Source organism: Tiliqua scincoides, chromosome 7 (genome assembly GCF_035046505.1).
Source record: "Tiliqua scincoides isolate rTilSci1 chromosome 7, rTilSci1.hap2, whole genome shotgun sequence".
In the NCBI taxonomy this organism is placed as follows: Eukaryota; Metazoa; Chordata; class Lepidosauria; order Squamata; family Scincidae; genus Tiliqua; species Tiliqua scincoides.
Genome location: NC_089827.1, coordinates 48,537,199 through 48,551,132, shown reverse-complemented (window position 1 = coordinate 48,551,132; position 13,934 = coordinate 48,537,199). Strand labels below are relative to the sequence as shown.

The window sequence follows — 13,934 nt, the reverse complement described above, 5'->3', positions numbered from 1 at the left end:
CTGCGCTGAAGAATTTGAAATTCTGTGCTCTAAATCGGTTATGCAAAGAGAATGTGGATAGATTTGTTCTGCATTTTTTGTGTGTTCTGAAGCTCAGGTTTGCAAAGAACAGGAAAGGTTTGGCAAGTCTATAATTTCAGAAAAGAAGAACATGGGAAAATTGGAATGTGGGTAGCAGGGACAGGAAATAGTTATTTTGGAAAGGAAGACACAGAGGCTTCTGCGAGATTCCTGATCCTTTAGCCCAGTGATTTTCAACCTTTTTCATCTCATGGCACACTGACAAGGTGCTAAAATTGTCAAGGCACACCATCAGCTTTTTGGCAATTGACAAGGCACACCGCATTTGCCAGTGGGAAACTCACATCCTCCCCCCACATCCCTGTGGCACATTTGTAGACCAATATATGAACATATGGCCTACCTTTTAGTGGTTGGTTGGTTGGCAACCTTCAGTCTCGAAAGACTATGGTATAAGCCTACAGCACCCGGTATTCCCAGGTGGTCTCCCATCCAAGTATTAACCAGGTCTGACCCTGCTTAGCTTCCAAGATCAGAGGAGATCAAGCATGTGCTGATGGGCAGCCCAATCTTGAGCTGTTTGGTACCCAGGGCTGCAGTGGTGCCAAAAATTGCTGCTGCTGCATCCTGAGTGTAACCTTGGCAGTGCTGGTGGCTGCTTGGGAGAAGGGACTTTCGTTCCCTTCCTCTGGGTAAGGTGAGTAGCCTTGCAATGGGGCTACTCGATTCTATGGTAACCTAAGGGTCGACATAGAATCAAGAGCCTCCATGTTGGGCCAGAGGCCTTCCTCCTTCCTGCCCTGCTCTCTCCCCCTGGCACGCCTCCTTCTTGTTCTCTCCCTGCTCTCCCTCCACCTCCCCCCACCCCAGAACACCTTCCATACCTCCCCTACACCCCCACCTACCTCTTCGCCTCCCAGTGGTCTGCACAACTGTGGAGCGGTGAAGCAACAGCGGTCCACAGGCACTAGCCCTGCACCAGCCAGCGCTGAGCTAGCACCGGCGCTGGACTGGTGCTGAGGGCTGCAGAAGTGCTGGCGGTAAACTGGCACCCACTTTATAGGATTGGGCTGTCAGTCATTGGAAAAGAAAAAAGGAGGGGGAGAAACTCCCAACCAGGTGTGATATAAAAAGATCTGTTAATAAGATAATTTTATCAGCCCACTGCATTTTGGCATATGCCTTCCTCAAGAGAAATTCTCATGACAACCATCACAAGTATCTGTTTGGTAGCAAGATATCCGATATCAAGAAAACTACAGGCCTGCCCCTGTATTTGCGGGGTTCAGGATCCCCCCATGGCTACCTGAAACCATGGATATGGGCGAACACCTGCACCCTCACCCTCTTGAGATGGAGAAAACACACGTTAAGTGCAGGTTTCACAGCTGCAGCACTGAACATACTTATAACCTGATTCTCAAAAGAAAACTGAATTCAGTGGGACTCACTTCCAAATAAGTGCGCATAGATTCACAAACCTACTAGGCAGTAAACCCCTTTGCTTAGGATTGTGCTTTTAAGTTCCCAGTGAGATTGTCAGGAACTGTGGATACAGGCTTACACTTTTAGCATTTTGTGTATTTACAGCTGTCTTTCAAAAGACATTGACTTCATGTTGGATTGACTTTTCAGACTGGTTGATTTCCCTGGGAGTTGATACTACTGTACTCCTTCCTCGTCTGTAACTGGCAGAACCACGGCTGTTGCTTTTGAAATAGTTGTTTGAAATTTTTCTGCCGATTTATATGAAATGTGTTGCATGCTATATATAATTTCTAAAATGTTTTTAGAAAGAAGCCAAAGACTCATATGGGTTGGCACAAAATTTCATGATTGTCACTGAGAACAATGTTCTGTTCTGATCCACAGCAAGCCTGGCCTAGTGGTACCCAGCAGATCCTGCTCCCTCCGGCTTGGCAACAACTGACCGGGGTAGCTACTCACACATCAGTCCAGCATGCTACTGTCATTCCAGAGACCATGGCAGGAACCCAGCCGCTGGCAGATTGGAGGTAAATGGAAAGAAAACCTTGTGGATATCTGTGAGACTTGGTATCCAATCCAGCCTTGGTATTCAGTCATTTTCTAAAGTTACCACCTGTGGATATGGTCTCATTGTCATTGCGTGATGGTTTTATCATGTACCTACATAACTGCTGAATTCTATTTTGTGTGGCTAGTACAGGTGGGACCTCAGTATCAACTGATTTGGCATCCACCTATTTGACTCGCCACTAATTCCGGGGTCCTTAGATAGTAATACAAGGGATAAAAGCACCAAAATCTAGTTTCCTACCTTTGCACTGTCAAATAATTATAATTTCATTCCATTCGATCCTATTATTCACCCCATCTAGTGGCTGAATGTGGTATAGCATCTATACCAATACATTCTGGGGCAACAATGGATGAGCATAAAACCTGGGAGTGGGTCTTTAAAGCTATTTTTCCACTGATTAGGTATTCACTGATTTTTTTTAATCCACTGGGAGTTCCGGAATGGAACCTCAGTGGATAACGAGGTGGATAACTGTATATTGAATATGATTGCCTTTAGACATTGATAATCCTGGCCCCTCTACCACCTGGGGCAGGGACTTCAGGGTGCCATCCCTCCTGCCAAGTGCCACCCCCTGCTGTCCAGGGGCCGTCGGAGAGCAGGGCAGACCGCATGCTGCCTCCCCAGCTTTCCAAATGCCTTCTGAGGTTTTTGGCCAAAAACTAGAAGTAGTGATTTTCAGCCTTCTGGAGGTCTCAGAAGGCCTTTGGACGGCTGGGGAAGTGGAGCACAGCCTCCCTGGCTCTCTAAGGCTCCCAGTCGGGGCAAGAGTGGTGAGGAAGATGGCACTGCCCCCAGTGGCGTGGTGCCCTTGAGTATTTTCCCCCCTTGCCCCCCCCCCGACCACCACTGGTACCATCAGAACTACTCAGGGCCTATCTGTCTTGCTTCTGGGTCTTGTCATGTTCAGCACAATACCTTGTATGAAGAAATTGCCTGTGGTCTAATGGAACTGCTGCCTTAGGACCCAGCTGGATGATAATGCCTTGATTGCATGATTGGATCCAAGTGGCAAAAAACCAGAAGCCCTTTTCAGAAGTCTTGAGCAGGCAATTTGAGGTGTGGGGAGGTTGTGCGCCACCTCCCTGCACCTCAAATGGCCTACTGGAGACATCTGAAAGACACCTCCATTTTTTGGGACTCTCCACGGATTTGGTTATCCACGGAAATCAGAACCTTTGAGTGGTTCTGGAACAAATCCCCTGCGGATCTCGAGGACCCACTGTATTATATTTTACAATCTGAATGACTTGCAGTCAAACCTTAAGAGTGCTTTATTGGCACTGTCGGTCTGTGTCCCCTCAGCACCACATTTTTTGCTGTAGGCTAAGAGAAAAATATGGATAAAAGCCAGTTTCTCCTGGACTGCTCCCTGCACTTCTGTACTTGCAACAAAATGACTTTTCAAATGAATGACAGATAGTTATGGTCCTCCATCCTCTCCTTGCTCACTTACCCATTAAATGGTCCTTAAATGGTGTATAGGGACTATTCTTCTTCTCTGCATGACCATGTGTGTCTCAGAAGCTTTCTTCAGCTTTGTTTTTGGCATGGTACCAGTGTAACTGCTTCTATAGAATCACCGAGGCAAGTGGTACTTAGTCATTGCAGAGGTGACTAATGGAACCTTGAAGTCTGTGCTTAGGAGAAGGAATTTTGGCAGTGCTTTGTCTACTTCCCTGGGAATCTCTTCCTTGATACTCTCCTCCCTCTGTTCCTTATTCAGGCTGTTCATTGCTAAAAGTAGTCCTTACCCTTGTGATGTGAATGGGCAACAAAGAAACCATGGTAGTTTAAGAGGCAATGTGGCTCAGTGAATTTTGGGCCTAGGAGCAAGTCCAGCATGGGCCACCAACTCTCTGGACAGCCTGGGCTTAGTCACTGAGCCTCTGTAAAGTGGAGGTAAAAGTGATAAGCAAAATCATGATTGTGAAGCACATGGCTAATGGAAAATGCTATATAAACTATGAGTACTAAGACCTGTGAGTCTCTGGGGCTGCAATTCTGTTTACACTTACTTGGGAGCAAGTCCTTTGAACTCAGCGGGGCTTACTTCAGAGTAGCATGCATAGGCTTGTGCTGGTTTACATACTCACCCTCCTGAAGGTCCTGTGCATGTGTTGGGAAAGCAAACGTATGCATCATAACAAGTGTGCATGATGTGAATGTTCTGTGTTTAGGCATGTATGTTCACAGGACTGATTTGTACATGAGTTATGTCTCATGCTACTTAACTGGATGGTGGCACAAAGAAGATGTCCATGTGAACTGGCAGCAGGGAATGTTTGCCTTTGTGCACATGCCTTGATATTCCGTCTCCACATCCAGATCTTTTCATGATTTTGTTCCTAGTTAGAGAGTTTTCTTCTTTCAGATTTATTCATACACAGTTATCCCCCTGTATATGGGCCCCCTGCACCACCCCGCTACGCGGAAGCTTCCTGCTTCCTGTTAACATTCGTTTAGTCTTCTCTAGCAAGCCTCCTGCCTGTTTGTCTTCCTGTAAGCTGTCTAGCTTGTAGCACTTGATAAATGAAAGACAAATACAGTACTTGCTTGGCACCAGGGTAAGGAAGCTAAGCAAAGGTAACGGGCGTGGGGTGCAGAGGGAGCGCAGAGATAGGGTGCCTCTTTATTTGTGGTTTCCAGTGTCCGGGGAGGGACACGTATCCCCTGTGGATACTGGGGGACGCCTGTACTGTGTGCTATCCCTTCTTGAGTGTTTGTTTCCTTGTTCTTTACCCTTTGAGTGCTTGTGGTGCAGTGGGCATTGTGCCAGGGTTGTGATGGAAAGGTGCCCATTTCTGGTACTACAACTGTTGCTTTATGAGCCTTGGAGAACACTGTCAGGTGGGTTCCTGTCTGCATTGCCAAAAAACTCATGGAGGAAGCTCACCACACCTTCCAGTCTCAGTGCTTCACTCTGGGAAAGAGTCCTGGCTGCTCCCATCTGTGATCAGCCCATGGAGTTCCAGGATGTCAGTCCTATCAACACATTGCTGTTGGCTTTGACTCTGTCAAGGCTGCTGTTTCCACCTGTGACCCCAGTGCAAAATAAGTTTCTAAGAGTTCAGTCCGTAAGGATTCCTGTCAGGTGCCTTCTAATCTCTGAAGAGCCAGGAATGCAAGTATCCCGCCTCAGTTCCATCTGTTACTTTTGGGGCTTAATAGGAACCTAAGTAGAAAAAGAAATATCTTACTTCTGATTCTGCTTGCAGTTGCCTCCCTCCCTCCCTCTCATCCTCTGAAGTTGTAGCAGTGCCTTCCAAGCATGACAGCAAACCACTGGAAGGTTCTTCTAGGGCTTTTCCTGCCTAGTGTTCCCTGGGTGACCTTGTACCAATTGCTATCTGTCAGCCTAGCCAAGGTCACAGGATGAGGATAAAATGGGGGCAAATGAGTACACGCTGAGAAAGGGCAGACTAGAAATGAGATATGTGCATACATAGTGGTTGTGAAGAAAATGAGTGGGAAGACAGTCCCTAGGGTTGCAGTCCTATGAACATTTACCTGGGAGTAAGCCCCATTGACAATAATGGTATTTACTTCTGTTACTTTTATTACAGCGCAGTCCTAACCGACTTAACAGCACAGATGCAACCATGCCAATGGCCCATGGGGAGCATTCTGCATTGTGTAGTAGGGGAGCAATCATTGTGTAGTGGGGAGGCTTTCTCAAGGTAATAGTTGTTCCCTTACCTGGGGGGGGGGGCTGCATTGTGGCTGCATCGGCACTGGAAAATTGGTTAGGATTGGGCCGTCAGTCTCATAATGCTTGCAAAATTCTTAGGTGCAAAATTCTTCCTCTGAGGGGAGGGCACATGAGCTCTAGAGCATTCTAGACAGAGATGGAAGGGGGCTTGCTTGCCTTGCCTATTTGCTTTTCCACTCTGTGAAGACTATCTTGGGAAGCGTGTGACCCTCTATTTATGCTCTTGAATACAGAGTACCTAGTAACATATGCATGTGGATGGCAATTCACAGACACATTAATATTGCCAGAGACTGTCTGGAGACTGCTCAGCAGACTCTGCTTGTCCTGTCACAGTGATGTGTTAAGCTTGGCCTCTCTTCCACATCCTTTGCAGCAAACCTTATAAAAGTCACTTGCATTTGTTACCTGTTCAGTCAGTGAACATGGCAAATGCTAACAGGCTCTTAGAAACTCAAATGTATGCATTTCAATCACCAAAGGTAGATTTAAGGTAATCTGACACTGCAATGAGAAAATAAATTAATTTGGGGGGGGGGGTAGAGAAAATCATTTTTTAATTATTTCTGATATCAATTTGAAATCACCAACCAATGAACTGTCAGCAATGAACATCAGCAATGCACAGCCTGAATAAGGAATCTTCATGCCATCGAAACTATGCCTATACATTTGTGCATCTGGGATGCATTTGTGATTGTCATGAATTTGTAAGCCTTCTTTTTAAAACCTGTAAAATGTCTTTTTTTTCTCCTTTTCTTGCAGAAATACACATGCTCATGGTAGCCATTACAATCCCATCATGCAACAGCCTGCACTTTTAGCAAGTCATGTCACCCTTCCAGCAGCCCAGCCCTTGAACGTGGGCGTAGCTCACGTCATGAGGCAACAACCAACCAGCACCACCTCCTCTAGGAAGAATAAACAACACCAATCATCAGCAAGGTATGTACGGGGGGTGGGGGAGACATGGGGTGAGAAGTGACAAAACAGGCATTGTCTCTCCTCCAAATCTCCCTTTGGGCAGAACTGGTCAAATGTGGGGCTGCTGCCCCTCCTGCTGAAATCATCCACTTCCACTCCCCCTAGTAGAGGTAATACATCCCTGGAAATATGAGAGAGCACAGGTGGACCCTTTTATGCAGCAGGTTATGAACCTGCAGATTTAACTCCAAACCCACACTGGAAGGCCCCACCTGACCTCCTGGACAAGACCAACAGTGCCTTCCAATTGTGTCTGGGAAGCTTTCTGAGGCTCAGGGAGGCCATGCATGGCCTCTCCAGGCCACAGAAAACTCTCTGGAAGTTTCCCTTTCAGGCCTCAGAATGCCTCTGGATACAACCAGAAGGTGCTTCTGGTCGCATCTGGAGTTGGACCCCACTCATGGATTCCATTCTCCATGGGTTTTGAGTATCCATGGGGGGGGGGGTCAGAGAACAGATCCCCTGCAGATAATGAGGTCAAAGTATATCAGAACAGTGATGTGAGAGGAGATGTTCCTCATTTAGTTGAGATAATTCCCTGAGGGCCATTTCACACATGACTTTTTAAGATATGCGTTTAAACATGCAATGTATAAGTGCAGCAAACATGTATCTAACACAGAGCCAGAATTACTTACTAAGTTATTATTATTATTAATAATAATGTTGCGGGTATTATGGGCTTATCATACATAGTGTGTGGGTGAAGTTACTTTAAAAGTGAATGATTTGAAGAGACTTGGAGAAAAGACCCTAGTAAAACCCGGACAGCTCCGTAAAATAAATTGGGTAAAGAATAGCCAATGATCAGTTATGCTATAGCCAGTGAGGATCTGTTGTAAGTTTACAGCTCTTGTTTTCGGGTTGCTGCAGCAATCTATCAGGTTTGTCAGCTTCCAGGTCTTGTTCCCAGTAGTCTGCATATTCCTGACTGAGATGTTGGAACACCTTTTTTTGGTGGTTCTTTGCTGTGAGCTTCATGGATTGGGGGAATCAGCAGTAGAGAGTAAATGGTGTGTGTTTTTGGTGTTTTTGCTGTGCTCCAGAATTTCTTTGATGGAGCTTGAGTGTCCAGATATTAGCATGCTCCACGAGCATTGTAAAAGGTTCTGCTCTGTTTCTCTTGAGAAGAAAGCTTCTCCAGCAGAAGTCTGTGCAAGTCTATGCAATTGGATTTGTTTAAATCCATTAAAGTGATGGAGCAAAATTAACAAAATTAGGGGATGTTGAACCACTTTAAAAGGCCTGTTGTTTCTGCTTCAGTGAATTTATATGCAGAACAGATGAGGTGGGAATTTAGCTAGTATGATGGCAGAAGATGGCTGTTTCTTGATGGTTTGAGATTACCATCACCTTCACAAGTGGCATCAGTGGGCTCTACAAATTGCTGCAAATTAATGACACTTGGAAGCTACCATTGTCATGCAAATATGTGTGAACCTTGAAGTCTTCTGCTTGGTAAGGATTACCAAGGTTGTTTAAACATAATTGTTTAAATATAAATTGTTTAAAATTTATGACTGAAACAGAAATGGGAATGGCTTCTAGGATAATAATAATATAATAATATACAGTATTTATATACCGCCTTTCTTGGTCTTTATTCAAGACTTTATTCAAGGCGGTTTACATAGGCAGGCTTATTAAATCCACGCAGGGATTTTTACAAATTGAAAGAAGGTTCTTTCTTTCAAGAACCACTACATTCAAGGTGTTACACTCCGATCTAGTTTAACATTCTGGCCTCCATCCTCCCATGCTCCGAGCAGATGGAACAGCTCAGATGCAGCTTGCCAGCTGCTTCAAGGTCGCACGGTGCCGGTGGCCTCGAACTGGCGACCTTGTGGATGTTAATCTTCAGGCAATGGAGGCTCTACCCTCTAGACCAGACCTCCTGCCCAGCAGGATGACAGCAAACAGTCCTACAAGCCCAAGCAAGCCACTCCATTCCAGTCTCGCCCACTCCAACAGCTGTAAAATGGGCATAATAATGCCACCTTATAGGGTCATTGTCAGGGTAACACATGAAGTGTTCTGAACTCTTAAAGGCACTATACACATTGGAACTCCTTGCCACAGGATGTGGTGATGGCATCTGGCATGGACGCCTTTAAAAGGGGATTGGACAAGTTTCTGGAGGAAAAATCTATTATGGGTTACAAGCCATGATGTGTATGTGCAACCTCCTGATTTCAGAAATGGGATTATGTCATATGCAAGGGAGGGCACCAGGATGCAGGTCTCTTGTTATCTGGTGTGCTCCCTGGGGCATTTGGTGGGCCGCTGTGAGATACAGGAAGCTGAACTAGATAGGCCTATAGCCTGATCCAGTGGGGCTGTTCTTATGTTCTTATCACTGAGATGATGATGAGTGAGCTGGTCAGTGATGAGTGACACAACTGCTCAGTCCATGCCTGCATCATTTTCGAACTTAAAGCTAAAAACTTGCTATATCTCTATACATTGAGGCTGTCCCCTGAGATCATCTGAGGGGACCCTACTTCATGTGCCCTACTTCATGTGCCCTCTAACAGAAGTTAGAGGGGTGACAGCAAGAAGCAAGGCCTTTTCTGTAGTGGCACTGCTGCTGTAGAACTCCTTCTCATGTGAGTTAAGAACAGTTCCCTAGTGAGAGGCATTCCAATAGGGGCTGAAGACATTTTTATTTCAGTTGACTTTTTTAGTTTGGGGGGGGGGGTGTTGGGAAGTGAGCTTCTCTTAACCATGCAGCAGCAGACCTCCCATTCACGCAATGGGGCAAATGCCCTGGGCGTGAAGACTTGTGTTTCTGAGGCTCCCGACAGGGTTGGAAACTGTGCTTCCGGCTTTCCAGAAGCACAGTTTAAAGCATCAAGGAACCTTCAGGAGGCTTCCCCGATGCATCTTGGAGTTGCATGAGGCACTGTGTGCTCCAGGTAAGTGGGAGGGAGGGTTTGCACACAGAGGGATGGTGGCATCCTGCAAGGGGCAGCATTGCAGACCTTTGCCCCAGTGCATGGGACTTGGAAGGTCCACCACTGTATCCATGCTGTCCATGGCCTTGTTGCTTTTAATGCTATTGTTCTGCTGCTTTAAGTCCTCATTTTCAGTATTATATGTTGCAGTTTTAATTATAAACTGCAATGTACACTAGTGCTTTTGGACTTTATTAATTGTTTGGCTTTTATTATTATGTATTTATAATGTGTTTTATGATTATGGATGCATTTTATTATGAATTGTTTGTTAGCTCCCTTGAGCTTTGGAAAGGTGGGATATGAATTTTTAAAATAAATAAATATTGAATGGCAGCTGCACACTTTCATTCTCCGGCACTGGAGAGAATCTCTGAAAAGTGGTTTTAAAACTGGGAGTGAATGGAAGCACTGTAACCCCCTCTGACTCTCTCGCTCCTCTGCCCCCACTTCAGAATGATCCCTCATCTATTGCAGATGGGATATCACTATTGCCAATGAAAACTGTCTTGCAAGAATATCATACAAAAGCTAAAATGTGGTTGGGATGAACTTGGACTGAATGTGCAGAACAGTTCCCTTTTTTCCCTGTGCCTCAAAAGCTATCTAGCACATGTTCCTTCCTGTTCACGTATATGTCCATGTAAAAACATAAGCATAGATCACTTGAATGTTTTTAATAGGCTTGCTTATTTTGAATGATTTTTAAAAATGATTTTATTGAACTCCTTTGAGAATTCTTTATTGAAAAGCAGATTATACATTTTAAAATCAAATTAATCAACACTGCAATCCTATGCACACCTTCACAGGAGTAAGTCTCATTGAACACAAAAGAACTTACTTCTGAGTAAGCATGCCCGGACTGCATCATAAATGTATGCTTACATTTCACGGGGACAAAGATAAAATTTTAGTTTGGTTGGCTAGGTGGGTGTCATTATTTGCTGCTGTGCAAAATGCATACAACGGAATTGCTCTGCAAAGGAGAAGTCATTAGAAGGTTGGCTGCATCTTTTTCCTGGTGCTTTGTACTGCAAAACAATAGCCCAGGTTCTGGGCCATGACATGGTATATAGTTGGTTGCATCAGTCAAGTGTCTGGTCCTACACAAAACCCCACCCTCCACTGGTGGGTGTTGTCGAGGCACATTGTCAGGACAGATGTTTGAAACATTTGCATTGCTGTGCGGTGCTTCTTTTTGTGGGTGGAATTTAATCAACATATCTGTCAAAACATCACTTTTAATGAATGCTAAATTCCTCTTAATAGCAGGGAAAAGAAGAGTCAAAATGGTCTGCGCTTTATAAAAATGGAGACGTGTGCATTTGGAGCCTGTTCTGGCCAAGGCCATTTGTAATGTATTTGCACACAGTCCCAATTTTGTCTCTAAATCTCCTGCTTTAAATCCTCCCTGTTCTTTTCCTGTCCTTATTTTGTTTACTTTGGGTGCATTCCAACTCTCTTTGCCCATGTGAAACGCCAGAGCAGAGGCTGTGTGGGCAGGATCAGCCAATAAAATAGGGAACGGATCCTCCTTGCATATCTCAGCATAGCAAAGAGCCCCCCTCCATGTATAGTGTGTTTACACAAGGAAGTGGGAGAGGAGAACCGACTCTTGCTGAGCCCCCAATAGCCATAGCTGCTGCTTTGCATTATTACATACAAATGAACGATGCGCTTCTTTGGAAAGAAGAATACTCCATTTTTCTCATTGGTATTCAGCAAGCGGCATGAATGCTACTGTGCAGTTATTTGTTATGCAAAGGACTCGGTGCGGTGTGATATGTCCGTAATTCCCTCCCTTTGATACATTCCAGCTAGTCCTTTGTTAGCTTTCAGACCAAACTGCACATTCAAACAAAGACTGGCTGCAGAATTTTCTGACCAGCACTAAAACTTTCCTTGCTTTTGACTCTTGTAATGTTCTGCTAGTAGGGAGACTCCCCACCCCCAAGGGGGAAAATAGAAAGATCCAGAGTTCTTATACTGTGCAGCTGGCCAGCCTGTGGAGGTGTGAGCTGTGTTGCTTGGGGAAGGGTTGACTGCCTACCTAAATCTCCTCTGCTTATCCAGCTTGCATTTTGTATCTTTCTGGATTGAGCCAGAAGTATTGGACAGATGGTGCTTATCTGGTCTCAGTTAGGGACACCAGAAAGTCCCATGCTAAACTTGTATTGTGTCAGGGTTTTAACCAGGAGCCTCATGGTGATATGGGACCTTACCATCTCAGCAACCTGAAACTTGTGGTGTGCCGAATTTTACTCATGGTGTCTTTGATTTTGCCCCCCTCCCCACACAGACACTTTCTTTTCAGCCCTGTTCAAAACCAGCCTTTCCCCATCTGTTGATGCTTGGGGGGGGGGGGAGGAATGAAGAGAGCTAGATGTTGTTAACCTGTGGTGGAATTGATTTCTTTGGGATTTATTCTGAGATGCTTGTCCTGTTGAATGAAATCCAGTGCAGAGCAATGACATCAGCAGCTGGGTAGACATCCAAAAGTAGACAGTGTTCCTCTCCACTTCATTGTTTTCAGTGGGATGTGCAACCCATTGTGAAGGGGTGTCAGGCTTGAATCCTATGAGTACTTTCCTGGGAGCGAGCCTTATAGAAAACAATGAAACTTACTTTTGAGTAGATATACATAGGCTTGCCAGTTCAGCTTGTGAGTCCAGCTCCTCAGTGGTGGGAGTGTACTTTCTCTTCCACTTGACACCTGCTCCTTTGCAAACAGTCTTGCAGCCTTTCACCAAGGGATACAAAATATTGTCGTAAAGGGAGGTTCATTTAGTCGGGGTTGAAACTATTAGTAAAATGCACATGGATTCACATACACATAGGTTTTTGCTCAGCGCTATTTGTAACTGTGTATATTCTGAACTCAGAGCCCTCTCCAGGCACTGAAGGAAATAGGGCTGTACAATGTCAGGGACTTACAGAGACTCACAGGCAATATGAGTCAGGCCAGGCGGGTATAAATTGACCAGGCAGGTATAAATACTTAGGATCTGACCCTCTGCCTTTATGTGGTCAGGAGTGCACTGCCTTCTGCCTGCTGCCCTTTTAGCCCCAACAATTAACCCTGTAGATCCTGAGCTGGAGTACAACACTCTCAATCAGGTCTCGATTTGGCCTTGGCTGCCCAAAGAGTGGTGCCTCTCTTAAATCTGCCTTTATTCACCTTCATTTCATCTTTGTTGGTGGCTATTTGCTGACATCTCTTTTGCATCTTTTTCTTTTTTAGATTGTGAGCCCTTTTGGGACAGGACACCATCTTTTCATTTATTTTGCTGTATAAACAGTTTTGTGAACTTTTGTTGAAAAGCGATGTATAAACAACAGTAATAAAGAATAAAAAGGTGCACCATTAATACCTACCATCTAGCTGGATGAGCTTTGGGTAAATAGGAATTCCTGGCTCATGGCCATAGTTTATTAATCCCAAGTACGTGTTTTAACAAACCAGCCTGTTTGCAATCTAACTTGGTCTGATCACTGTTAAGTACTTCAGCAGCAAAATATTTCTGTAGCTCTGGACTACCGACTAAGGGGTGTTCATAGCACAGGCAGTTGGAGGCATCAAGAAAAAGGAAAGAATCCACAAAGCAAAAAGGACACATCTGTAGTGGAACAATATGCATTTTGTGTCTCTTTTTCTCTTTTCAGAAACATGTCCAATTTTGAGGTGTCCTCCTCTCAGACGATCAGCTCTCCGCAGAGGTCCAAGCGAGTCAAGGAGAACACCCCCCCTCGCTGTGCCATGGTGCACAACAGCCCCGCCTGCAGCACCACCGTCACGTGTGGGTGGGGAGACAGGGCTTCCAGTACCACCCGGGAGCGACAGCGACAAACGATCGTCATTCCCGACACACCCAGCCCTGCAGTCAGTGTGATCACCATCAGCAGTGACACCGATGAAGAGGAAGAGCAAAAACATGCACCCACCAGGTAAGCAAGTGTAGTGGACTCTTACTGGAGTATGTATGTGTTACCTGTGTGTGCATGAGAGAGAGAGAGAGAGAGAGAGAGAGAGAGAGAGGTTTACAATTCTCACTCATCCACCAATACAGCATCAGTCACCTGTGATTTCTTTCCCAGTCTTTCAAGAAGAAATATTTCAAGAAAAATGTCATGATGGGAATGGGTGAGAGGGAGGTTAGGTCCATTTTCTCTTCATTTGATGGCCATAAAACTACTTTTA

At 45.2% G+C, this 13,934-nt stretch overlaps 1 protein-coding gene across 4 annotated transcripts in view; it reads left to right on the top strand.

Annotated features, from left to right (window-relative positions):
• HIPK2 (homeodomain interacting protein kinase 2) overlaps positions 1-13,934 on the top strand; it is a 181,293-nt gene that overhangs the window by 148,386 nt on the left and 18,973 nt on the right. For all 4 annotated transcript variants that reach the window (XM_066634241.1, XM_066634243.1, XM_066634242.1 and 1 more), the window contains 3 exons: positions 1,894-2,036; positions 6,561-6,740; positions 13,400-13,681. In XM_066634241.1, the coding sequence (XP_066490338.1) occupies positions 1,894-2,036; positions 6,561-6,740; positions 13,400-13,681 (605 nt within the window). The remainder of the gene's footprint in view (positions 1-1,893; positions 2,037-6,560; positions 6,741-13,399; positions 13,682-13,934) is intronic.